This window comes from Sebastes fasciatus, chromosome 12 (genome assembly GCF_043250625.1).
Source record: "Sebastes fasciatus isolate fSebFas1 chromosome 12, fSebFas1.pri, whole genome shotgun sequence".
In the NCBI taxonomy this organism is placed as follows: domain Eukaryota; kingdom Metazoa; phylum Chordata; class Actinopteri; order Perciformes; family Sebastidae; genus Sebastes; species Sebastes fasciatus.
The window spans coordinates 28,258,561-28,286,007 of NC_133806.1; the positions used below are offsets into that span (position 1 = coordinate 28,258,561).

Consider the following 27,447-nt stretch of genomic DNA (forward strand, 5'->3'; position numbering starts at 1 on the left):
TTAGGGTACTCCATTTGTCTTTTTATTTATCTATTTCATTTTAGCACAGAGAAGAAAACATATGTTCCCAGTTTATTGAATAGCCCTCTGTGAATACTGTACACATTTTGTTTTACATCTCTACTGAAATATAACGTTAAAACCACAGTGAAGAGAAACTGAAGTTATTGCCTCTCGCCCCCCAACTTGTCACCCTGAACTAAATGTGGTACATTCATGTAGAACAGATAAAACATTTGAAAACAAAAGAATGGTTTGGATTCAGGCAAGTCTTCAATGTTGGATGACTGGAATGTCCAATAATTAAATACGTAACATTGACAGAATGTCTGCAAATCAATGACATATTTTAAACAATTACGTGCATGTAGCTAAGTGAATATATGTATGATTTATGATGCATGAATCCAAACCATTTAACATTTTGATAAAAGCTACTGAGTGACATAAATATACTCTCTCGTTAGGGAGTATCTCACCAAAAGAAGTCGACCCCTAGTCTGAAATCTAAGGCACGCATCTCGTAAAGATGCTGCTTCTCTCCAGTGTGTGTTCACGTCTGCTTGGCTGAACTGCTGTGAAGATGGCTGTGCGTTTCAGGCTAATTTGGTAAACAAATAGGTTGGATGACGTCGTGTCCTTCCTTATGGAAAAGACACAAACACCAGCCTTTTGAGAGTGACTTGACGTCTGCTAATTGCATAGCTGAATAAACAAAAGAGTCGTGTAAGGTTACACATCGTGTACTTTCTCCTACAGCGTTGTCAGTAGATATCAGTTCAGATACTGTTATCATACTGCACAGAACGGCTTTAAGATATGCAGATAGAGAACATATGGTCGTAATATAACTTTATGTTATCTTAATTAGCTCCGTAGCAAATGGCCCCGCTTGTTCTTGGCTGGGTAATATTCAGCATGCACTGAAAATTAGCTGGTGTTTGATGGAAGCTCATTTATCAAACGACTGACCGAAACAAGGAAGCTCACCTGCCTGTAGGGGAAACGCTCGCCTGTAGCCTTATATAACATTGCACATTGGACCCTATTTATCAGTACACTAAAGTGAAAGGTCCATAGTATCCCGCTGTCTGCCTGTTGTACAACGCAAATGGTTAGTGGTGGTACAAAAGTAAATCTGCATAGCAAAAATGTTCTGGAGAGAAAAATATATTCCTTATACTGTCACTCAAAAACATACAGTGATCAGATCATTTACAGCACAGACCAGGAGAGTGAACGCGACTCCACTGCGTTGCTTTCGGGGGCACATTCTGCAGCTTCCTGCCTTTTCGTGTACTCAGTTCTTGTGCAGCGTTTTGCATAGATCCAAGAGTTGTTGTAGTGGCGCAGCAGCTCATGCAGCAGGCAGCAGGGGGTCAGCGGGGGTCAGATGTATTTGTTGGCCAGATTCTGAACATCGTTCTTAGTGAACTCCGCGCTCTGCACAACGGACAGATGCTCGAACAGCTGAGTCATGTGGCGACGCTCGTCCTTCTCCAGCAGCATCAACGCGACCTGCGAAAACAGCATCATTTATCACCCAATGCTCAGCTGCTGGGGACAAAGTGGACAGATCACTTACATAATGATTTATTAGGTGAAGTAGTTAGCAAATTAAATGTGAGCTCTGTAAGGAGATACGTGACTTATAAATAAACTAAGATATTTTTTATCGAAATAGCCTTCGTCACAGTCTGGCGCTGTGCCCGGAGGACGTTGGACTTTTTCTTTTTGTTAAGAATTCATCTTGTGTTAATCTTTTAAGTGGATTATTAGTTCTGTAATTGTCTCGAGGATGTGGGTTTTCTGTTATATTCATTCATTCGAGTGTTTCCCGTTTTATTTTGATAAGTTCACCCCTCTTGTGTCTCGTCTGGTTTTGTTTCCTGCCCTGATTTGTTCCACCTGTGTTCAATCACCCTGCTCTCCTGGTGGATTTAGTCTCTGTGTTTCCCCTGTTTCTTTGTCAGTTTGTCGTCGCTCCTGGTCTGATGTGTTTCTCCCTTGAGAGAGGTTTTCCAGCGTTTTGTTCCTTTTCACTTTACCTTGTAGATTAGCTTTTTGCCTGCCGCATCAGCTGCATTTCTGATCTCTGTAAGTTTATTTTATGATTAAAATAATTGAACTCTGCCTGCTACCAACTCCAAGTTGGGAAACAATCAAAGGCAGGAAGTAAAACCAGACAAGACAAGAGGGGTGGACTTATCAAAAGAAAAAAGGAAACACTCGAATGAAAAAATATAATAGAAAACCCAAATCCAAGAAACCAAACAGAACTAATAATCCACTACAAAGATGAACACAAGATAGTCTTAATTCTTAACAAAAAGAAAAAGTCCAACCATGGGCACAGCGCCAGACCGTGTCAGCCTTTTAGGGTGTAGGTTACATACCTACCAACCTCGAGACCTTAAAAATAGTGAGGATGTGAAAACCAAAATGGGGGGTCTGGTGGTCCATCACCAGAAAAAAATGGAGTTTCAGAGACTTTGTTTCCTGCTTTCTGGTGATTTTAGTACACTAAACCAGCATTGTTATGTTAAACTTTTGATTCAACCTTTAACTCCAAGGAAAGATGCTCAATGCATCTTTTCGCTGCATTGAGCAAAGCCCAACTTTGGGCGCAGCTCAAACATGAGCTCAAACTGCGCTGTGTTGCGAGCATAGATTGCTCTCTTCCACCGGGAAACGACAGTTGGTGTAGCTGTATTGTCGTCCGGGTGGAAACAGTAGGGATTATACACACTGTTCAGTTCCAGAAACAGACTAAGATAACGAAAAGGAAAAAAAGTGGGAAAATTTGCCATAAATCGGGAGATATGCAGGAGAATTGTGACCCCGGAAGGAAAACTGGGAGAGGGCAATGAAAAACGGGAGTCTCCCGGGAAAAAAGGGAAGGTTGGCAAGTATGGTAGGTTATTTTGCGAATTCCAAAACCTCCCATGAATGGGACATAAACCGTATCTTACCGAGAACCTGTCGGCGGTGTGCAGGTGGTTGAGGTGTCGGTAGACCAAGTTGGGGTCTTTCTCCAGGAGGTGGGAGTCCAGCGCCTGCATGATGAAGATGATGTTTTTTCCATCCACCTGGGTGCTCAGTAACTGGGGAAGCATCTCCGGGGTCGTGGAGGCCAGCAGGTCAGCGCAGGCCGCTGTGTTTCCGCTGCAGCGAGCTGCGTACAGAGCCTGGCCGAACTCGTAGGTGTCGGTCGGCCGGAGGTTGATGGTATTATCCTCTCCTCTGTGACTGCTCTCTGAGTTTTCCTCGTCACCCTCAACCTGAGGAAGAAGATGAACAGAAGTGGATTAACAGAGGAAAGAGGGTTTGCTGGAGAAGCTTTAAAGGGGCTCTATGCAGGAATCAGAAATTGCTTGTTCACAGTGACACCTGTGGCCGTTAAGTCAACGACAGTCAAGTGTCCTGTTGCTCGCGCTTGTGCTCACACTACGTAGACGTGAGTGAGCATAGGTCACTGTTAGCCCTGTAGTGGAACTGAAGAGAGTAAAGGCACTCACGAGCTTGTATGACGTCACATCCGTTGGATTTTCCCAGAAAAAACGGCCCACATTCTTTGCATTAAAAGCATTCTACAGGCTGATAGAGAAAACCCAGAAGGTCTCATTTTTTAGGTTACAACTTGTTCACACAAAAACAATTAAAAAATGTTTACACGTGTAAAAACGTACATACGGTCCCTTTAAACGTTGAGGAAAGATGGCAATGCTTATGTTACGGCCGCAGCCGGCAGCCTCTTCATCTGTCTAACCTGGCTTTGTAGTACTGTGTTTATGTAAATCAGGATGTGTGGTCCCCTGTACGGGACTGATTCCACCAGCTGAGGCACCGCCCTTCTCTGAGCTGGAGGTTCCTGATTGGATCGGTACCCGGCCCGGTCCTCCAATCCCAAGGAGGCAACTCCCAGCTGAAGATTTAAATGTTTGGCCAGCCTGACAGTCGTCATGGCTAACGTGTCTCTCACATGGTTATGCTCCTTTAAGGAACTATATAATGTTAATTGTGGTTGTTAACTGTGAATTGAGGTACTCGACTCGTAGATGGGGAAGTGGGCCGGGTTAGATTTCATAACTGACTTCAACACGGTAGGATAGTTGTTTTGTCTAGAGTTACTAGTGTTCACCGGTGCTGTTTAGACTGTTTTTTTTGGTTCTAATAAGTAAGGTTAGTTAGTGAGGTTTTATTTTCCATTCAGTTTTCTTTAAAGTAAGTTAGATTCATAGCTCTTATTTTAAGAGTCCTCTTTTTGTTCTACTTATTTATTTGATTTTAACAGCACCCACAAGCCCTTTCCTTTAGTCTGCCTCACCTCCTTTCGTTGTTTGTTCACTCCTTGTGAATAAAATGAGCCAAGAAAATTTGGTTTTATGTTGCTTCCCTTTACCCTAGCGAGCTGGGTCGTATCATAAACGAGGGCTCGCCCGGGATCTTAAAAGATTTCCGGAGCCAAAAGTTATTAAAAGCTTGGAGATTGGATCGTGTGTAGGCAGCTGAGTTTATTGGGTGCACAACTGGACATGGCGTTGTTTGATTTGGAGCATTTTTTTGCCAAATTGACCACCGTCGTAAAGATGACCTAGTTCAAATTGCAATCTACTTCAGTATCTCGTATCCCAAAAAGTTTATTAGGAGGGAGCTTAAAGCCCTAATTATAGGTAAGTTGGTGGATGTGCATCTATGTTCATGTGCACACTGCATTCTTGTAAATACCAGACTTTAACAGAATGAGAGAGGCCAAGAGACGTAGGCAGGTGTTGTTAAGCCAAGGGCACATTCTGCATGCTAAGTGGCTTGTCTGGGCTTGTTTAGTGGAAACGGCTGCCTACAGTTTTAATGAGCAGTTGTTGAGAACAGTCCAGTGTTAATATGCTGTATATTTGACTTGATGGGTCAAATTATGGTAGCTAAAAAGAGTCCATTTTATATGCAGGACATTCTTCAACCATGTCTTTGCAGTGGATGCAGAGAGAGAGGGTGATAATACGCAGTTCGTGTGGCCTGCAGTTCCGACTATGGCCACTAAACCCTCATCACCACACAGCCAACACTATTCCAGGGGGCTTGATCTGCAGCCAGAGCCAGAGTGGAAAAAGACAATGCCACTTTCCAGGTGAGCACTATACAGTATCTGACTTGAAGCCCGGTTGAAATATTAAGAAAAATGCATGTGTATCTACCTCTGTGATGGGGACAGTCTTTCTGGGTTTGGCTTGTGAAGCCTCGGCGTTGGCCAGACTCTGTCTGAGCAGCACCGTGACCTCCTCCAGCTCCTTCTCAGCCTCCTGCACGTTGGGATCCTGCTGCAGGACCTCCTGCAGGTCAGAGCTGCACGCCAGGTAGTCCTGGTGGAGGGACGGACAAAATACAGCTTCAGGAATGCAACCAAAATGTGCAAGTGACACTTTAAATATTTTAGCAGGGTGTGAGAAATTAAATTATATGAATTTAAACTACGGCTGTCAATCAATTAAAATGTTTAATTGCAATTAATCACAAATTAATTACCCATTTGTATCTTTTCAAAATGTACCTTTAAGGGAGATTTGTCAAGTATTTATTACTCTTATCAACATGGGAGTGGACAAATATGCTGCTTATGCAAATGTATGTATATTTTTACTATTGGAAATCAATTAACAACACAAACCAATGACAGATATTGTCCAGAAACCCTCACAGGTACTGCATTTAGCATAAAAAATATGCTCAAATCATAACATGGCAAACTGCAGCCCAACAGGCAACAACAGCTGTGAGTGTGTCAGTGTGCTGACTTGACTATGACTTGCCCCAAACTGCATGTGATTATCATAAAGTGGGCATGTCTGTAAAGGGGAGACTCGTGGGTACCCATAGAACCCATTTACATTCACATATCTGGAGGTCGGAGGTCAATGGACCCCTTTGAAAATGGCCATGCCAGTTTTTCCTCGCCAAAATTTAGCGTAACTTTGGAGTGTTATTTAACCTCCTTCACGACAAGCTAGTATGACATGGTTGGTACCGATGAATTCATCACTCTAGCTTTAAAACCAAGCCCGCTACAATCTAAAAATCGCAAGTTGCGTTTAACAAATTTGTGGCATTAAGACAAATTTGTGTGCCCTAATGCCCTAATTTAAAGATTTCCCTTTAGCCCTGGTTATAAACAAACACATTCTCTCATTAACGGCAGCTCTCTTTACCTTGAGGCCTTTACTGGCCAGGGCTCGCCTGTAGAAGGCCTTCTTATTGGTCGGCTCCACTTTCAGCGCTGCATCACAGTCCTGCCGGGCCTCGGTAAACCTCTCCATCTTCAAGTAGCACAGGGCTCTGCAAACACACACACACACCACTTGGGATTTTAATTTTTTTCACCAGCAGCTAATATGATGCGTGACTAAACGGTATCATGAGTTTGTGACTCATCGGCTGTGACTCAGACTTGAAGATAAAGGCTGAAAGCATAAAACAGATGAGGCATGAGATAGAATTTGCATCTCTGGAATAGTTTCGCTTTCTTCGTGAATATGTTTTCAGTATTTTTCAGTCTGTGTGGCAGCAGCAAGTGTGTGTTTGCTCTGGTGTGGCTGTACATACAAGCTCTTTTCCACAGCAGAGCTCAACACACGCAAACATGAACACACAATAGGGCATTTTTCAGGTCTGCATCACAGTTTCCTCTGCGTCATAGTCAACAATCTACATACTATTGTGAAAAAGAAAGGAGGGAGGGGTCACTGCATGCCCGCTGAGTTCGCAGTATGTCTCTTTAGATGAAGATAATATGATAGTGGCTATAAATGGAGTTGTGATTAACAGAGATGAAGCAGGCAGCTGTTCCCTGAGCCTGGAACCAACAATACATGCTAATTTACTACCACTGACAGACTGGTTGGGATTGAATGCACCGCCTGGCAGATGACAGATAATTAATCGGTCTGATTTAATTTATCCAAACCAACACATTGATTGTCTGGGTGTGTTCTGACATTCCTGCTTTATTAGGAAACAAACCATGAGTAACAAGTGTAGAGCATCACAAACGCAGTGTGAGGAACAGAAAGTGAAAGAGGCCACAGCGATGTCGGTGTTTATTCATGCTGATGTGAGGTTGTTCCTCTAACCTGTTGGTGTAGATAGCACACTCTTCTGGCTTTAGCTTAAGGCATTCAGTGTACTTTCCCAGTGCATCCTGGTACTGGCCCTTCTTCACAAACTCATTCCCTTCTTGCTTCAGCGCTGTGAAACGCACTTCTGCTTTCCTTTCTGCAAGACAAAGTAAAGTGGTGATTATGGCTTACTCACATTGAAGAGCAGTTCTCCTTTCGGGTGAAGTAATGAATCCACATTGACACTTGCAATACATGTTAAAGCTTCAGTACGCAGAATATTTTTGGCATTATTGGGCAGAAAATCAATAACCTTTCAGCATATTGTAATTCAAGTGTTCTGAGAGAAAACTAGACTTCTGCACCTCCTTATGGCTCTGTTTTCAGGCTTTACAAAAATCTAGCCTGTGATTGGAGACTTTGGCCAATCACAGGACACTTCAGAGAGAGAGCGTTCCTATTGGCTGTTCATTCAACAGCGGCAGCTGTCAATCACTCGCGAACTCCGACCAAACAGTCAAACTAGGCAGCGCTGATCAAATATGAATCAATATTCTGTTACTGTAATGCCTATTTCTCATATAAAATGTTTTCAGAAACATCTTGTAGTGTACTGTTTAGCTGTAAAATGAGAAAGTGTGCTCTGGCTGGTGGGCGGTGCTTGGTATTTCATCAACAGATCTCAACATGGCTGCCGGGTCACAAACTTTCTAATTTTACAGCTAAACAGTACACTACAAGATGATTCTGAAAACATTTGAGGAGAGAAATAGGCATTATAGTAACAGAATATTGATTCTTATTCCATGGCCTTGTTGAGTACTCGATTCTGATTGTTCAATCACGGCGTTCTACGGTCTGTTATTTCTTTATAGCAGACCGTTGCTATGGACGCAGTTCGAATGTTGGACTCTGGCGGACTGTTTTTGTGTCAAATTATTGATTTCTTAAGTAAGTAGCAGTGTAATAAGCGGGATAATGTACAACTAGCGGGTCATTGTTGTGAAAGAAACCCCTTCAGGGCGATGCCATCTCTCATCGCCCTGAAGGGGATTCTTTCACAACAATGACCGGCTCGCTGTACTTTATCCCTCACATATTTGATCAGCGCTGCCTAGTTTGACCGTTTGATCGGAGTTCATGAGTGATTGACAGCTGCTCAGAGACGACAGGCTCCAGATCAGCTCTGATTGGTTGTTTTCCTCTGGTCTGTGAAATCTTGCAGATGCCATTAGGAGCACCGGAGGACACAGAGGCACACGATTTTTTTCAGATTACCTGTCTCATGCACTACTGTTGGGATATAGTGACCGTTTTATAAAATTAACCTTTTTTAATCAAATTTGCTCCATTTAAACCCACTGCTGCTTTAATTGACCTCTATTTTATTTCTAAGGAAGCCTAACACAAGGGAATATGCCAGTCTCCTATGCTATAAAAGCTTGAGGGGTTAAACCCTTGAAATTAATGCTGTGCTAGCTGGACGTGAGGCTTGAGAGTTAAGTCAGCAGTCAGCCACGGTGTGGACTAAGGGCTAATCAATCTGCTGCAAAGTGTCTTCTGGGAGGAAAAACTGTGCCAGCAGGTCTATTCTTTCATTCGGCTTTAAAAATAACAGCTGTAGCACAGCCCTGGGAATGGAAAAACTGCTTGGTCAGTGAACAGAGGTGACACGTCCACTTATATAAAAATTAGGCCTTTGACATTCTCCCCCCCCTATCTTAGTGCGGAGTGAAAGAGAAACAGGAACAAGCTGAATTTTAGTCGTAAAAATATAGAGGCTATTTTCTTTTAATCCTCTACGTCGATGTGAAACGGTGGTGGAAGAAGAATCCTTTTGTTGTGTCAAAATATCACAAGTCCTGCAATGAAAATGTAAACTATGTAACATTAGGTTAGGTAGGTTTTATTGTTGGTCTGCTGATTTCAACTGCTTTGCTTGTGGGTGTGTTTCATGGGTTCAATACATGAGTGTTTTTATTATGCTCTATTCTCCTGTCCTGTGTGCGGTTGACTTTCTTTATACTATTGACTCACAACCTGTGACGAAACCAGTCATTCCGTCACAAAAGTACGCAATTATTTTAATCAAAATGTCAAAAGTTTAAGTACTCAACGGCAATGCAGACACTTTGGGTATTACTGTATCAATTATTACTGATTCATTCATGTGCCCATATCATCTTACTGCTGCTGTTGGTCGAGGTGGAAGTAATAAAGTATTTTATACACTATTGTGTAGCAGTCAAATCAACAACAATGGATCTTATTTTATAAGATTATCATATGTTTAGTATGAAAAATGTAAAATTACTGATGTCAAGCATACTTTTTGATAGAGTAGCCTATTAAAGTGTGTTAGAGTTTGTAAATGAATGTTTTGATGTGAATTTACTTCAATTCATCAAGAATTTTCTACGTTTTTAGATTCTCCGTTCACGTGGAGGCATGTGAGAATTTTTTTTTATCATCATAAAACATCAAGTCAAATAGCAAAAGGAGCAAGTCTCTTTATGTAATACATAAATCATTGGCTAAAGCACTATAAGTATAACTTTCATAAACTAAAAACTGGGCTACAAGTATATAACTATTAAACTAACAGTATTCACTTGTAGTATAGTTGCAGTACAAAATACAACTTAGATGTAAACTACTTGTGTACTCAAAGTTTACTGTTCTTACACTTAAAGTACACTTAAAAGTTTACTTTTATAAACTAAAAAGTGGGCCAATTTAGTCCCAAGAAATATTGAATTAGTACACTTACAAGTATACTACTAGTACATTGATATTAGTATACTTACTACGTGAAGTAAACTTAGGGGAAGTATACTTGAACTTTACTTAAGTATACTTCATAAAATATATATAGGATACTACTTTTTCGTAAGGGCCGTGTTAAGGATTTACACGGGAGCCCGAAAACACTGTCCACATGTGACTTGTCGAGACTTTATAGCAAAAAGAATATCCCAAAGAATATTTCTAGCCCCAAGTAAGTGTAAAATCCTGTGTTTTGGGGGACAAATCTCAACAGTTCATGGTTATGACTTTTTCAAAACAGACCTGCATCTCTGACTGCCATCTCTGCTCGAGCTTGGAGGACCTCTGCGCTGGGTGGCCCCTCTATGCGGTGCTGCTGGGCTGACAGAGGCACCAGGGGAATGTCCGGGAGCTTCTCTCTCCACTCGAGGCCGTCCTGCTCGATCAGCAGCCGGGTGATCCTGGAGGAGGATACATGGATGTTACACGTGGACACCCATATAGATGGAATACACAGACAAAGTATTAAAAAGGCTCACAGCAAGTAAGTCTTAAAGGTATGTGCAATTAACACCAAGTTTTGTACTGTTTAGTGTGTGTCTTTATGCAAGCATCTTATTGTTACATGTTGTAGATATATATGGACGTGTGCTAAAGCTGTGACCTTCTGGCACTCCTGAACACAAAGCAGCCAGGTGAGTTTCCCTATTGCGTAACAGAGAGAGGACATGCACTCTGAAAGCCATAATTAGCCTCTAGTTGGAGCTGCTTTTGAACACCAGCTAAATCTGTTAGCCACTAATAAGACTTTGTAAGTTTGTTAATTTGATTGAATTAAGTCTTTGATAATATTATACAAGACAGAGAGTGATTCCTTATCTCGTACCTTTTTTATTTCCTAATCTAAGACACCTCATGATATTATGTGTCACAAAGAATTAAAATGGATAGCGAAGAGACTTTCATCATAGATCTCTTTATCATATCTTATTCAGTCAAATGCTGGCTTTGTGATGCCAATGAGACCATTCCATGTGAATATGAATGTTGACACTCATTCAGTGATGTGAGAAGTGAAGGCTAATACCTGTTGACGCTGTCGTTTGCTGCCTGCACGCTGGTGTCTATCTGCAACACGGTCTTGTAATCCACGTAGGCCGGACGGTAGCGCTCCATGGAATCATAAGCCATGGCCCGGCGAAGGAGGGGCTTGAGGGAGAATGACTGAAGCTCCAGGGCTCTGGTCGGTATAAATAGATGTGATGAGACAGGAGCAAAGGATCAAGTCTGCTATACATGCTACTGTCTGAGAGGGCTGGATTGGGAATCTTGTGCTGTGTAAGTATATAGTACTCTGGTGTACACATGTACTGTGGTGTATGTGTGAATGAACCATCACACAACCCTGTTTGCCCTTGAAGTTGAAGCTTAAGCAAACATAGCAAGTTTTTAAAGGCTTTCACATGGGAGGTTCCCTCAAGTTATCCTGAGTTTGCTCCTTATACAACTTCTAAAGAGATTAATAAAAATTCCTTACAACACACCCTAGTGCAAATAACCTCATAAAATAATAATCATCTGCTACTGAGGTATGTCAAATGATGTTAAATGAAGGCTGGAAATGATAAGCTTTTCAAGGTAAGACCCAGTATGAATTGTGAAATTTGGGTTGACACCCACAGCTTAAAAATTAATTATATGCACATTACGTAGGTGTGAGGCTATCAGAACAGCATCAGTAAAGAAAAAGGTAACGCCTGCACACTACTCCATACAATATTTTTATTGACTACATTTCGAGTAAACACTGACCTGACGAAGATCCAAGCAGGATCGAAACAAGGGTCAATAAAAATATTGTGGAATGGAGTAGGCGTTACCTTTTTTCTGTACAGTGTTACAAGATAGTAAATAACGTGTCTCACCTTGTGCAGTCTTGTATGCACTCTTGACTGTTGCCATCTTTAAGGTAGCAGGCTGCTCTGTTAGAATACAGAATGCACAGATCCTCTGGACTATCGATTCCTGCATAAAAAAAAGAGAAACACAACTCAGAAACAGTGTATGTAGCTTACCAATCTCTTGGGATCTGTTAGACAGAATATCTGTAACACTGTCAAACATTTAAACAGGCTTTAAATAATCTCTTGGCTGGTTTATGTGTGGCTTTAAAAAGCCTGTATGAATCATTTATAACAAGGCATCTCAAACTTTTTGGGGCCAGATTAAGCATAATGCTTACTGCCATGTATACTCTTAGATGCCATTAGAACTATTTATTCTAAAACTTTTCAACCTAAATACTTCAGACCTTTTTAATAGTGATAAACAGAAACATATTTCAATATGAATCATGTTAACACCGCTTTGTTTTGCTGTGATATTCCAGGTGCACTGTAATCAGATGTCGCTTTAGCTTGGCTGGCTTCAATCGTCAGCACCTTAGACGCATTTTAGTCTCCCGTCACTGTCGCTTGTTATAACTGTCGTCATATTTTCTCAACTTAGCTGGTTTGGACTTAGCGTCATTTGACGATGTGGACTGACTCAAGTATTTCCCTATGTTCGTCAGCTAGCTAGCTGGCTAATAAGCTAAGCTAAGCAGCAGCAGGATTATTGAGTTTCTATTTGCCCAAGTGAAAGTAATGGACACAATATGCTTGTTTTATTGGCGCAAATGGTCCCCACCTGTAGATATGTACTTTTTAATGATACAGCACCATTTTATAATTTATGGCTAATTAATCCGTGGACCCCCTGACAGAGTGCCACGGACCCCTGAGGGTCCCCGGACCCCACTTTGAGAATGACTGATTTAAAATGTTCAGAGGTTACTGGCTGTACGCAACAGTACAATGTGTTCTGACCTGACACAGATGGAAACATGGGAGTCCTGCTCAACAAGGACATGGATTTCAATTTGAGGTTCAGTGTCTGTTATACTGCCAATATCTCGTCACACTCCACCTTTGGTGCCGTGTGTGTGTGTGTGTGTGTTGCAATGATGGCATCCTGTATTGACTGTCTGAAGAACTTGCATCAGCATTGGAAGCATGACTTTCAAAACGACATTTTGAACAGATAAAAAATGGCTGATTCATTAGCGAATAATCGCGAACGACTTCTAGGACGTTTTCTCCTGAAACTTGCCCACACAGACTGCACAATTTCCTATTCTCTCCACTTGCCTAACGGGACACCGTTTTCACCATCACTATCACTGACGTGGGCAAATCAGGCTTATACTGTATATGACAGACAGAGCAACATTAAAAACAGTCAGCTTAGCATGCCACCTCATCAGATGAAATTAGATTATGGATGATGACACAGTGAGGCAGTGATGATGATGTCTCAGCAACTCCTCACACTTAGTGAGGTTACTGTGACAGTAGGGCATGTGCAGGATGTTAGTGGTACAAACTACGGCATCAATATACAGACCCAAACATGACTTTGAGACCCTGTAAAAGACCGTTTGAATGTCAATAATAAGTGTCCCTTTTTGACAGACCACCAACCACTGAAAGACTGTATCCTCATCTCTGCTCTGAGCTCTATTCTGTCTGCATTACATGTAGCCGTCCCTACATCAGACGGAGGATGGTCCTTGGATGATGTCCAGTCACTTATAGAGTATATAGTATAGTGAGTACATTATAGCAGTCCACAGATAGACAGAGAGAGTATGTTTGATGGTGGATGAGCCCGACAGGCAGCAGTTTCTCTCCCTCCATCACTTTCTCCCTCTCTGTGAGAATTATAGCTGCGGTCCTACAGATTCAATTTCACAGTGAGTGGTTAGCGGTCATGTGACCTGGACAGACCTGAGCTGAGAGGCTTAGCGCCAGGCCGAGGCTAAAACATAAACACTGTCCGTATACACCACATAGAACGGCCACATTTTGACGCATCGCTGTAGGGACAAAAATCACTAAATACACAAACAAACAGCCCAAACTTTTAGCTCCTAAATATTGAAATCTTTGTTGCTTTTTCTAGACTATGTGCATTAATGTCTCCTTGGAGAGATCATTTCTGTTGTTTAGGTATAATTTCTCTCATGGAAAATATCTTCTTTGGTGTTTTATTTTTGTTATATCCTACACTGTGATAAAGCAATATAAACTAAATGGATGCACTGGTATTATGACAGCAAGGTCATGACCTTTGATTTACAATTGCGTTGGCCAGTTATAGGAAACAGTCTCCAGAGCATAAACACCGTAAAAGAAATATGTATTCAAATATGGGTGAGACTGGTGATGAAACATCAGTCAGTTAAAATATGGGCCAGTTGTTTATAACACACAGTGTAAATGATACTGACATGGAGGCGCATAGTAAACTATGCTATACTATAGTAAACTTATATCCAATATCAAACATCATACACACTATGTGACTGATCTACCAACCATGTTCTATAATAACAACAACAGCAGCAACCATGAGGACTCTTCCACCCTACCTGAATCTGTATAGCCTTGAATGGCTAGCGAGTATTTCTCCAGTGCATCGGCAAACTGTCCATTTTTAAACAGCAGGTTCCCTTCATTCTTTAGCCGGGACAGAGGTGGGGGCAGGGCTCCACATGGGGCATCAAGGTTGACAGTTTCCCCTGCATTTCCTCCAACCGGAGTGTCTTTACCGCTGTTGCTCTGATCAGCCGGGGCTGAAGCTGTCGAGCCCCTCTTGCCTGATCCATTGGCTACCTTTTCCTTGGACTCCTGCGTGACTTTGTACTTGTCAGAGCTGCCTCCTTTGCTCTTCCAGTGTCCATGGTGGGAGTTGTTGGAGTCAGTGTGAGGACCCCCGTCCCCTCTGCTGTGGGGCTTCTTTTGAGCGTTACCCATGTCTCCCCTTTCGGCAGGAGCAGCTGAGCTCTCCTCCCCTCCCACAGGCTGGCTGGGTTCAACCGGATGAGCTAGAAGGGAGAGGGAGGGGAGGCAGAGAACCAGAGAGAACACACAGAGAGAGAGAGAGAAGGGGGAGGCACACCCACAGGAAGGAGTCAGCGGTTACATCACAGTGGGGGAGGGTTGGACACACATGACATAGAGCCACTTCAGAGAGGGAGTTCCAGGAAGCAGCCACACTCAGCAGTGAATTATGAAAGCACTGGGTGGGGGCAGGGCAGATAGCACGCACAGCATAGACCGTATGTCACGTTACCCAGAGGGCCATGGGGTGTTTCCTCTTTCTATAGCACAGGCCGACAGAAGGGTTTGGGATGAAAGTGACTGACCCTACTATTACCAGATTGGTGAGGCTTTCTCGGATGTTTTGTGAAAATCAGTGGATTAGAGGGCAAATCCTAGGCCAGGCAGCTACAGTGGGGACAAATATACAGATATTAGGGCTGTCAATCGATTCAAATATTTAATTGTGATTAATCGCATGTTTGTCCATGATTAATCACATTTTTTATTTGTTCAAAATGTACCTTAAAAGGAGATCTTTCAAGTATTTAATACTCTTATCAACATGGGAGTGGGCAAATATGCTGTTTTATGCAAATGTATGTATATATTTATTATTGGAAATCAATTAACAACACAAAACAATGACAAATATTATCCAGAAACCCTCAGAGGGACTGCATTTAGCATAAAAAATATGCCCCAAACTGCATGTGATTATCATAAAGTGGGCATGTCTGTAAAGGGGAGATTCGTGGGTACCCAAGGAACCCAAAATATTGGATGTTGACCAACCACAGAGTATTCAGCAAGTCTTATACATTCAAATTTCAATGCTGAGTTTTAAGTTCTGTAAATAGGGCAACCAATATTGGAATTTTGTTGCCGACTGTCGATATTTGAAAGTTTACGGTTCATCAGCCGACACAAATAATTACATAATGTAACAATATTTTCGATCAGGATCCTTTAAATCTTGCGATGAAATAATTAAGAATAAGACATGTTCTGAGTGGGACATTTTACATTTGGAAAATAAACCAAATGTTCTCTTTGGTGGAATAACTAGATAATTATGAAACTTTCTAAACCCTCTCAAATATATATCTTTTGCATTTTTGTACTACAATTTAATGTTACTTATTGCTGACATACATTATATCTAAACACTAATGTTTCTGTGATAAACTAAAATCTAGGGCTGGGTGATATGGCCAAAATCTTCACGATAGAGATCATTTCATATCTTGATAAGGTTAAATATCATGATATAGCATGTTTTCTGGTAGTTCAGTAAATAAGTATTCTATATGAAATAACCACATGGTAAAGCCTATTTTTGTAAACTCCTGTATGAATTAAATACTTGACAAATGAAAAGTGCAGACTATTTTCTAATTTTTAGAGTTTGAGTGCAAAATTAACATTTTAAGTGAAATTATAGAGAAAAGAAATAAATATAGGCCTAGCGTATGTTGTGATAGAAACAATATAGAAAAGTATATAAAACAATATATATTGTTATATTGCCCAGCCCTACTAAAATCTACGATAGTATCTATGCCAATATATTGGTCAGGCTCTACTATAAAACTAAGCAAATTCAGTCATTTTACCCACCATAGAGCTACAGATCTACTGCACTACGTATATGGCTGTTAGTTTTTATATTGATTTAAGATCAGCAGTAGTAATTGGGGAGTAAGGGCTTGCTACTCAATGCACGGCCTTGGTACAAGAATCATTTTTCCACTGAAAAATTGCAAAATGCTGCTTTTACACAACACATAACGGATGCTGATTTAAAAAGCAGACTATCTCTAAAATCTAATTAAACTGTCCATGTTGTATTAAATACAGCTAAGACAACATTACCTTCATTTAAATTGATCATATATAGATTTCTGGATGGATTCAGGGAATTATAAACGCTCACTGGCTTGTGTCCGTGTGTGTATGTCAAGGATATAGATATTGATTATGGAGGTGTCTACACAATCTCACCAGTCTGTTCTGCTTTTGTCTCGTCGTCATTGTCGTCATCTTCATCTTCTACCTCTTGGATGAGGATTTTTTTGCCTTTGCTTTGCTGCTCTGGTTGACATCCCGTCATCTTCTTCTCTGTTTCAGACAGAAGTTTCTAAACCACAAATAATAAACACATTAGAATTTGTCAAAAGTAGGAACCCAAGTTCTGTTAAGTAAGTCAACAAAGGTGACACACTATTGATACCACAATCACCCATATACCACTGAGCTATAGTGAATGGCTTACAGTACATTAAAATCCCTAATATGTATTGAATGGACATATAAACAATGTCCTCAAAGGTGACGACTAAATAAAGTACACCCTGAGCTCACATCTAACATAGAACAACTGAAAAAGCTACACCATTCTCTATTTACAGTAACAACAGACTACATGTGATTGTATTAATATCTTGCAGCAGCTGCAATCTGTTTTAAGTGCCTGATCTCACACAAATTTAGTGACACCTAGTGGACAAAAAGGCTACTGGCATGTAATCAACATGCCTCAGTGCTTGTATCACCTACAGTGGCTGCAGCATTCTGCGGCTCTTCCCTGAGCACCACCCTCAGGTCTTCAGCAGCCATTTGGAAGTTGCCCATGTGACTATAAATGGTGGCACGACGTAGCAGGGCTGATGATGAAAAATAAACCACATACAGTATAGATATTACACATTGAAGCTACTGTTTAAGAGGACATATCATGCTCATTTTCAGGTGCATACTTGTATTTTGGGTTTCTACTAGAGCATGTTTATAGGTTTTAATGTTCAAAAAACACTTTACTTTTCTCATTCCGGCTGTGCTGCAGCATGTCTTTTCACCCTTTGTTTGAGCTCCTGCTCGCTTGGTGATGTCACCAAGTAACATATTTTGCCTAGCAGCTAGTTTGTTAAGTAACACATTTTGCCAAACTAGCTGCTGGGCAAAATGTGTTTCTTGGTGACATCACCACGTAACGGAAGAAAAAGGCAGGACTTCAAGCAAGGCGTTTCAGGCAGTTCAGGAGCAGTGTTTCTGTGGGGGAGAGGAACTCCCTTTGGTGTGGACTTTGACCTTTTAAGCTGCGGGACACACCAACCCGACGTCAGAGAACTAGTGGCGACGAAGTCCGTCTGTTGCGCTGCCTCACATCGCCTTTGTTTTTGGTGACAAGCTACATTTGAACACATCGCAAAGACTACAGTCGATGACCAGTTAGCACGTACGTTCTGCGCTTGCATGAGATGAAATAACTCTCCACACCAGCAGATCACGGTCGTCTGTATTTGTCATTCAAAAAGGGAAACCGGAAGACCGAGGACTGTGGATATACAAGCCGTTGTTATGATACGTACATGAAACAACCAGCGTCTGCCGACCATTTTAAGACCTCTTACTCACCACTTAGCTTCATTCCATATGGCCATGTATCTGTGTATTGGAATGATCAGATGAGATAAAGATGAAAAGTAAGAGATTTCTATGTTTTTCCTTTTGTCTTTACTCGTTGGCTTGCTTTCCTCGCTTTTGTTTCTCTTCTCGTGCACTGTTTAGTTTAAGTTGAATCAATCAGAGTGATTTGTCTCACCGACGTGCACCGCCAATTCAACATGCTGAATCGGCCGCAAAACCTCCAACGCGTGCAGACTAGAGCCGACGGTGCGGGACACACCGCAAAAATATGGCCGACGGACCCTCACCAACGGCCCCGAACTGTCCGACGGCCGACCGTCAAAGCCCTTAAGTACATGCACAAAAAACTAGTCCTCCTCTTTAACTCCTGTGCTGTAAAGTGTTTTTTGAGGTAGTGGAAATATAAAATGATGCCAACATTATAATCATATTTCTGTCTACATGTGTTGTTATAATTCCATTAAAGTGCTACTGTACAAAAAAAGGAAAGCACCTTTCATATTGCCTGGTTCCAGCTCGAGTACCCTCAAACAGTCTCTCATTGCGTTGTGCCAGTGCTTGAGATTGATCTCTGCTTGGGCTCTGTTGTTGTATGCAGCCACATTTGGTATAATGGAAAGGCTCCTGTAATGGAAGACCAAAAATAAAATAAACCTTTATTCATAATGAGGTGAATGGACAAACACTTAGAGTTACAGTAAATGGGAATGGAATCAGACTTAAATGAATGACATAAGTCTAATTAAATGCCAGGAAATACAATATAATCCCCTTAGGAGATGTAAAAGGCTTTCTATAATAATGAGTTATTTTAAGAGCCTGACCTGGAATAGTATGCAACTGCCTCCTCATAATCGTTTGCTCTGAAAGCTTCATTGCCTTTGTCCTTTTCACGATTCGCCAGAAGGAGCTTCTCCTGTTGTGTCAGCACTGGATGTATTGCAGAGACCACACATTTCAGACACACACAACTTCAGTATACACAATGCTTCGCTATGACCACAAGATAAATATGAGCTGATATAAATAATACATTACATGAAACATCCACTTTAGTCTTGATTTTGGGGTGTCCTGTTTTTATAATGACAGATGAATCATTTTTGACCAAATCTCCATCGATTCTTTCACATTCGTTTTCAACATCAAACCTGGAAATAGAGAGAAATATATTTGGGTAAAGGAAGATATTCTGCAAAATGATGCTCTAGAACAGCATCAACCGTTTAACTGTGGATCATTGTAATGAAAGAAGCTTAGCTAAGGCCTTTTTACAAAGTGAAATGTGTGGCAGCTTTTATGTACAGTGCCTGCAGCTGCTGTAACAGTGTGTTCTTTCTTCTGAATATAAAAGACAAATGTAGTAGAGACTGTATGACTCACTTGTCCCATTCTCGATAATCACGTGGGAGTTTTGAAGAATTCCTCTTTTCTTTTGGACCTAAAGTCTGTGGTGGTGACATCAGACTTAATTTTAGTATATTTCTTGTATACATAAATGTACATGTTAGGTACATTGTTGAGACATTTTTTTACCTGATTAAGTGGAACGGAGCAATTGGAACCTCTTATTGGTGGCATATTTTCATTCACTAGATCATCAAACACTGACTGCTGTTTTAGTGAAGTCTCAGTCTTTTTGGTTTCTTCTTGCCACGTCTGTAAAGAACAAATTATTTTTAATTAATAAAGATTACTCATTTCGGCCATATAAGAAGAGAGCAGGAAGTGAGTATGATTGATAAAAGAAATGTTACTACAATGTGTAGCATGCCTTCAACTCATCAACAAGTTGGCTCCACTCATCATTAGAGAGGCTGGCTGCTGTGGCCACAGGGTTTTCCTTCCTGAGAGCTCGGCTCCTCGGGTCCAGTTTCTCCAAGTGACTCTCACAGAACTTAATCAGATGAGGATAAATGCCCTCATCGCCAGACCTTTACACAAAGTAAAACATTATATTCTGAAAGACCAAATTCGTAGCAAGTCAAGTTTATCAGAATGTATGGTGTCATGATGTGCTCTACTATCCTTTTGCAATTGGTGGTATGTAATCTATTTTCAATAGTGCATGTACATTTTCCAGGATGAGAGAATTATCTTAATGAATATTTGATGAACATACAAAATCTATTCTGACTCGCCCCTTCACACCTCAAGCTCAGTTATGTGGCTTTTACCTCAGTACTCTCAGGATCTTATTCAGGTATTTTGCATCCTTGCATTTTCCAATGTAATCATAGTCCAGGTGCTCCACAGGGACCTTCCCGCCATAGTCAACGGTGGAGGACTGGTTTTGAAGAGCGAAAGCTGCATCTGCACTCATACCTGGGAAAAGTATCTGTTTACTCAGTTACTATGTCAAACAATGTTGTACCAAATAGGAGTTTATTCAAGTGTGCTATTAGTATACTTATTTTAAACTTAAAATAAGAGTATACTTTCAGTTTACTTTTTATGTACTTACCAGAGATATACTTAAGTATATATAGCTTATACAGACAAGTATACAGACAAGTCTAAAACTTATACTGACAAGTATACAGTAAAGTCTAAGTATACCTGGCTATACTTGTACTTAATCTTTTGATCGAGATATACTTAAGCAAAGTATAATTAAGTATTCCTGCCTTATAGGCCTACAGAAAGATACTTAGCTTGTAGTTGTGCTTACTTTTTTATAAAGTAGTCTATTAAAGTGTGAGAGTTTGTAAATGAATCATTCGATATTAATTTATTTCAATTCATCAAGAATTTTCTACGTTTTTGGATTCTCCGTTCACCGTGGAGGCATGTGAGAAAAATGTATTTATTTTTTATCATCACAAAACATCAAGTCAAATGCAGAAGGAATTGCGCTCCAGCCAATATGCACTTAGGAATGTTTTGCACTAGACACTTTAGGGGAAGTTGCAATAGCACAAGGACCAGTATTTTAGCATTTCAGGATTTTATTGGTCTGAATGATTGTATAAATGTAGATGGTTGTCTCCTATGTACACTATGTTTTTTATATGTGTGTGCTTTTGTCTTTTGTCTGTTTTTAATGAGCACTGCACCGAAACAAATACCAATCAACTGTTGACATGGCAATAAAATAATTGATTGATTGATTGATTGATTGATTGATTGATTGAATAGCAAAAGAAGCAAGTCTCTTTATGTAATACATAAATCATTGGCTAAGTGCTATAAGTTAAAGTATACAAAGTGTACTTTCATAAACTAAAAAGTGGGCTACAAGTATATAACTATTAAACTAACAGTATTCACTTGTAGTATAGTTCATAGTATAGTTGCAGTACAAAATCCAACTTAGATGTAATCTAGTTGTGTACGCAAAGTTTACTGTTCTTACACTCAAAGTACACTTAAAAGTATACTTTTATAAACTAAAAAGTGGACCAATTTAGTCCCAATAAGTATTGAAATAGTACACTTACAAGTATACTACTAGTACATTGATATTTGTATACTACATTAAGTATACTTCGGGGAAATATACTTGAACTTTACTTAAGTATACTTAAGCGCAGACTGGCTCTCTAAAGCTAGCTAACCCAACATTAGCCTATAGTTCATTTAGACAGAATGTGATTAAATGATGTGAATTATTTAAGGAAAATAAACGTTAAAGCAATACAGAATTTTCATTTAGGAAATGTCAGTGTTCCTCTTATCTGATAAACGTAATGTTAACTTAACTTAATGCTATCAAAGTTAAAGTAAATAGCTTTAATTACCTGCTGCCGTTTGGTGACCCCTTTGGCTAAACTCTCGCCTGTTACTATGGTAACCACCACCCGGAAGCTGCACTGCAAAGCGGAAACACGTCACAACAGGCCACAGTGGGCTCCAAATTTGAACTCGTGGCTGGTGGTTGCCTGCAGATAAACATGTAGCAGCAACACAAACAAGGGGTTTAACGTTTATAGCCTACAAGCTGACACCTACAACTGAGCCGACAGTCATTAGTGTTAGTCAAGTTTTGTGTAGAGGTACGTATTTTTTGTTATAATTCTATGTCTAATATATAATGTTTTGTTTGTAATTGACGACATAGTTAACTAACGTTAGTTATATATGTGTGGGAAGGTTACCTAGCAGTGGTTGTAGGAGGCTAACGTAGTTACGGTGATAACTTGTTAGTTTGTCACATTGTTTTCTCTAAGAACACTTTAATTGCAATATGCTGGAAGGTTATTATGGATGTTTGTGTCCCCGGGGTCCACTATCAGTTAGTCCGGGTTAGTTTCTGGTTTCGGCGGTTCCAGCTCGCTTTAGAGCGGCAGCACAGAGAGCTAGCAACGTGGGATTTGAACTGGAAACACGCCCTCTCATCATAGCAACGCTGATGAAACAGCTGAGAGCATTTAGTGTTCAACCAGCTCACTTTCTTTGACCATTTGTGCTTAATAAACTGCTGCCTACAGTATAAACGCTGACTTGGATACTTTCGACATTTATCACTTCATCTCTTTTCACTAAGTGAGTCCAACATGACAACCCGTAATATACGGTAAGACCTCGCAAACACAGGCAACATTTAAACTAGCCTACCTAGCATTAATTAATAGCATGAATTAACTACTCCGTTAACAGACAGGCACAGTTCATGCTCCTCAGTGGTCCTTACGAAAAAGTAATACACTTTGGGTTTATTTTATGAAGTAAATTCAAGTATATTTCCCCGAAGTGTATGCCTACTAAGTATACTAATATCAATGTACTAGATAGATAGATAGATAGATAGATAGTAACTTTATTGATCCAGAGGGAAACTCAAGTTTCCAGCATCACAGTTCCATAGTGCAAAACATGTTAGTAAAAAGGCAGTACAAAAGTTAGTAGTGCAAAGTACAAAAAAATATACCAGATATAAAAATACAAGGAGATGAAGAAAACTGTTAAAACTGAATATAGTGCAGGGTAACAGCTGTGATACACGACTATTAAAAAAGTTAATATAGTGCAGAAGAGACTGTTAAAAATGAATATAGTGCAGTGTAACTCCAGTAGCTTAGTCTATGAAAGTATACTAGTAGTATACTTGTAAGTGTACTAATTCAATACTTCTTGGGACTAAATTGACCCACTTTTTAGTTAATACAAGTATACTTTTAAGTGTACTTTGAGTGTAAGAACAGTAAACTGCGTACACAACTAGTTTACATCTAAGTTGTATTTTGTACTACAACTATACTATGAACTATACTACAAGTGAATACTGTTAGTTTAATAGTTATATACTTGTAGCCCACTTTTTAGTTTATGAAAGTATACTTTAAAGTACTCTCAGTTTAATAGCTTTCATACTGCAAGTATACTTGTGGCCCACTTTTTAGTTTTAAGAAAGTACACTTTGTATACTTTAACTTATAGTACCTAGCCAATGATTTATGTATCACATAAAGAGACTTGCTCCTTTTGCTATTTGACTTGATGTTTTGTGATAAAAAAAAAAAAAAAAATTCTAACATGCCTCCACAGTGAACGGAGAATCCAAAAACGTAGAAAAATCTTGATGAATTGAAGTGAATTCATATCAAATGATTTGTTTACAAACTCTCACACACTTTAGTAGGCAAGAATACTTAATTATACTTTTCTTAAGTATATCTCGATCAAAAGATTACGTACAAGTATAAGCCAAGTATACTTGTCTGTATAACCCAAGTATACTTAAGTATATCTCTGATAAGTACATAAAAAGTAAATTGAAAGCATACTCTCTTATTTTAAGTTTAAAGTAAGTATACTAATAGCAAACTTGAATAAACTTCTATTTGGTAAGGGTAGGTTCGCTCACTTCTTTTTGTTGTCTGCAGGTCAGCTGACAACATCCCCACTTGGTGAACTGGACAAGAAGTGCACGCAGGAGGAAAAATGCAGTGCACTCCTGAATCAAATGTCTACCATGCGAGCCGCAAAGGCCAGCACTGTTATGAAGACTGCGCTGACAGTGGATACTCAGGTTTATTCCACACCCCGCAGAGCATCTCTGGAGTTGACACCTGTCGGTCTCCAGTAGAATTCAGTGAAACACCTAAAGAGAACCTGCGGCTTTCTGTCACACCCAAGGAAAGGACCAGAGAACCCGTGGGTAAAGACTCCAGGGGAACACAGCGGCCATCAGCAGTTAGCTGGTGTGAAACTCCTAAAGTATACAAAAGAGATGCCTTGTTGCGACACCGGCTTCTCACGTGCAAACCCGCCACAGAGGTCAAAGCTGACAACACGAGATCCCCATGCACCAGAAGGACTGAATCTGCCATCGGTGTCCGGTCTGAACACTGGCTCAATGCGTCGTTTGACTCTCTAGACACTGTGGTGGGAGCTTTCGCATTAAGCACCTTAAAGTTGGAGCAGGATCTTCCGCTATCTGGTCGGAAACGTCGTCTCCTCTTCACGAGGACCTCGACTCTTGAAGATGGTAAACTCAACTCTGGTAACCTTTCCAGTTTTGAAAGAAGTGCTTCATTCTCCGATGCAGATTTCAGTGAGAGCATTTCTGTCTCTGATCAAACTGATATTGAGACTCCATGCTTTATCAAATCATCTAAGGAAAGTTCTCAATCACCGGTCAGCAGTGTGACAAATAACCTACATGAAAGCTCAAGTTTCTTGCGCACACCGTCATCCTCACATACACCCAAATACATCAGGTACGTGCTTTTTTTTTTAGACACTTGGAATTTTGTTGTAAATTTTCCCAGCTGAATAAAGGAATGTTCCCTACATTAATCATAAAACATGCCTCTATTAACCGCCTTCTAACCCTGTAACAGGTCTTTGTGTGAAGACAGTGGTTTTAGTTCCCTGGCACTTGATAAATCCCAAGACTCCTCGGTGGATCATGACGGCTCATTCCTGGAGCTGCTGCTCTCCAAAGGAAACTGTGAAACCCCAAATGTGGCAGAGGCAAAGCGGCGCTCCCGTTTGCAGCGTCAGAACAGGCTTTCTACACTTAAAGAAGGGGGCTCTCAGTCTGAGGAAGACCCGGCGGAGAGACAGCACGAACATCTTCATCAGTGCCACAGCAGTTCTAAAGACAATGAGGTTTTTGCTGATAGTGCCACCCCTCGCAGTGCCCTTTCTGCTAAATGTGGTAATAGCATGACCTCTGATAGTTTGACCTCTGCAAAACAAGACGATGCCACCCCACTAAGAGCAAATACAACCAAGTCAGAGAGCATGACACCTTTTAGCCCCGCTCCTGCTAATTCATATGTAACTCCTCTCAGGACAACCCCAGTCAACCTCTCTCTGACTCCAGCTTTGCAGCTGGTTCACGCTATGTGCCAACAGAAAGCCCACATGTTTGATGGCCAAAGTCCAAGCTTAAAGGAGCAGCTGAAGTCCACAGCAGCCCTGGCCAAGACCCCGGTGACGTTCAGGACCACCATGCCATTGGCAGGGCTGATCGGCAGGAAGATGGGCCTGAGGAAGGTGGACATACTCACAGAGCTAAAGAAGAGGAACCTCAGGCACGTCCTGGGTGTCATCCTCAGCCACCTGACCCCTAAGAGCATCTACATGTAAGGCGTTCATGTTTTCAACAAATTTATCAGTCATTACTCACATACAAAGTAAAATCTTGGCACACCTTACATTACAAAGGTTAAGTAGTTAGTTCCCAATTTGTCATTCAATAAACTCATAATGATTACTTGTGACGGCACCTTCGATAAATTTATGAATATGTAGAATTCATACAGTTTGTCATGGATGCTTAGACCAAAGTACAGGACTTGCTTTTTGTCTTTTTATTAAATTAATCGTGATTATTACTAAAAATGTGAGGCTTAACGAACAGTCAAGGACACAGCCACTATTAAAGGTGCAATGAGGGCTAAAAATATTGGTAAGAGATGCACCGATCCAACTTTTTCAGTACTGATACCGGCCGATACAGAGTACCGATGCAATACCAGTGTTTAATTAATAAGCTGTTTGCCTCACTGTGACTGGGATCATTCTTTTATGTGTAAGGCAACATCAGACTTGACTTAAACATTGCTTTTCTCACTTTGTAAATCAAAATGTAGCAAGTAAATACATAGATATAAATTTACTGAACTACTTACTGAACAACTTGTCAAAAAAATCGAAACCTTTTTAATGCAGCAAGATATTGGTCAAAACGTGCGCATTAATTAAAATTACAGTATATAATGTATATAAACATAGAATTGAATTGAACAGATCGGCCTCCCGATCCAGCTATTTGAGTCAGTATTGGCCCGATATTCGATCGGGTATCCGTATCGGTGCATCCCTAATATTGGTCTCATGCATGCATTTGTTTGTGTTGGGCAGGTGTGGTCAGGTGTGCAAGAGATGGAACGAAATCATCCAACAAGACAAGCGAGCTAGTTTTAAGAGAAGAAGCCACCTGAGTGAAGTGGAGGCTGCTCTCGAGGTAAGACATATTAGTTAAACTATCCAAAACGCTCAATATACAGAGAAACACACACAGACTGTATTCAGAAATTGTGCGTTTGAAACAAGCCGTTAGGATTTCTGTCCATTTACACGGCTTTAAACATAAACATTCTAAATGTGTCCCAGTTTATTTCCTGTTGCAGTGTATGTGAATAACATGACAGGAAGTAAACATGGACCCAAACTGTTGCCTAGCAATGCAATTCCGTTGTAATTCCGTTGAAATTTGCTAAAACAGAGCGTTTCAGACAGACGGTGAATACAGGTATATTCAGGCAGACAGTGTGAGGAAAATAATGTGTTTTTTGAACATTACAGCATGTAAACATGTTCTAGTAGAAACACAAAATACAAGTTTGAACCTGAAAATGAGCACGATATGGGACCTTTAATGAATAGAGCTCGTCAGTTTCGTCAACATAAATGAAGTGATGACGTCTTGACGGATTTGCCAAGTTATTTTGTAACTTAATTAATTTACCATAATAAAAAGATATATATAGGTGTGTGTATATGTATATATATGTATATGTATATATGTGTATGTATATGTATATATGTGTATATATATGTGTATATATATATATATATATGTATGTGTATATATATGTATGTATATATATGTATATATGTATGTGTATATATGTATATATGTATATATGTATATATATATGTATGTATGTATATATGTATATATATGTATGTATATATGTATATATATGTATATATATGTATGTATGTATATATGTGTATATATGTATATATGTATGTATATATAT

At 40.2% G+C, this 27,447-nt stretch overlaps 2 protein-coding genes across 3 annotated transcripts in view; one reads left to right on the plus strand and one right to left on the minus strand.

The window, feature by feature from the left end:
* On the minus strand, positions 1-22,084 carry LOC141779628 (sperm-associated antigen 1-like). The gene is made up of 19 exons (XM_074654525.1): positions 21,967-22,084; positions 20,404-20,551; positions 20,001-20,160; positions 19,763-19,885; positions 19,610-19,674; positions 19,265-19,377; positions 19,051-19,156; positions 18,720-18,850; positions 17,357-17,463; positions 16,802-16,937; positions 14,347-14,802; positions 11,801-11,900; positions 10,963-11,115; positions 10,179-10,336; positions 7,125-7,266; positions 6,204-6,330; positions 5,196-5,360; positions 2,973-3,281; positions 1-1,518 (listed from the first exon to the last, which is right to left on the minus strand). The coding sequence occupies exons 2-19, from the start codon at positions 20,547-20,549 to the stop codon at positions 1,390-1,392; spliced, it is 2,826 nt and encodes a 941-aa protein (XP_074510626.1). The 5' UTR covers positions 20,550-20,551; positions 21,967-22,084; the 3' UTR covers positions 1-1,389.
* The window catches only part of fbxo43 (F-box protein 43), a 10,756-nt gene continuing 5,326 nt past the window's right edge, over positions 22,018-27,447 (plus strand). Inside the window, exons 1-4 of one of the 2 annotated variants that reach the window (XM_074654527.1) lie at positions 22,018-22,221; positions 24,052-24,888; positions 25,012-25,761; positions 26,543-26,645. In XM_074654527.1, coding sequence (XP_074510628.1) covers positions 24,110-24,888; positions 25,012-25,761; positions 26,543-26,645 — 1,632 coding nt within the window. In that variant the 5' untranslated portion in view covers positions 22,018-22,221; positions 24,052-24,109. Of the gene's footprint in view, positions 22,222-22,344; positions 22,743-24,051; positions 24,889-25,011; positions 25,762-26,542; positions 26,646-27,447 lie in introns of those variants that run through there. The other variant, XM_074654528.1, reaches the window with a different exon arrangement.

Bases quoted from the DNA above. Each gene is read 5' to 3' on its own strand.
- LOC141779628 (XM_074654525.1), bottom strand. From the start codon at position 20,549: ATGAGTGCAGATGCAGCTTTCGCTCTTCAAAACCAGTCCTCCACCGTT. The intron at 7,267-10,178 runs GTCTGTTTTGAA...TTTGTCTTGCAG, and splicing joins GATGGCAGTCAGAGATGCAG to AAAGGAAAGCAGAAGTGCGT. The intron at 1,519-2,972 runs GTAAGATACGGT...CTGTTTTCGCAG, and splicing joins ACACCGCCGACAGGTTCTCG to GTCGCGTTGATGCTGCTGGA.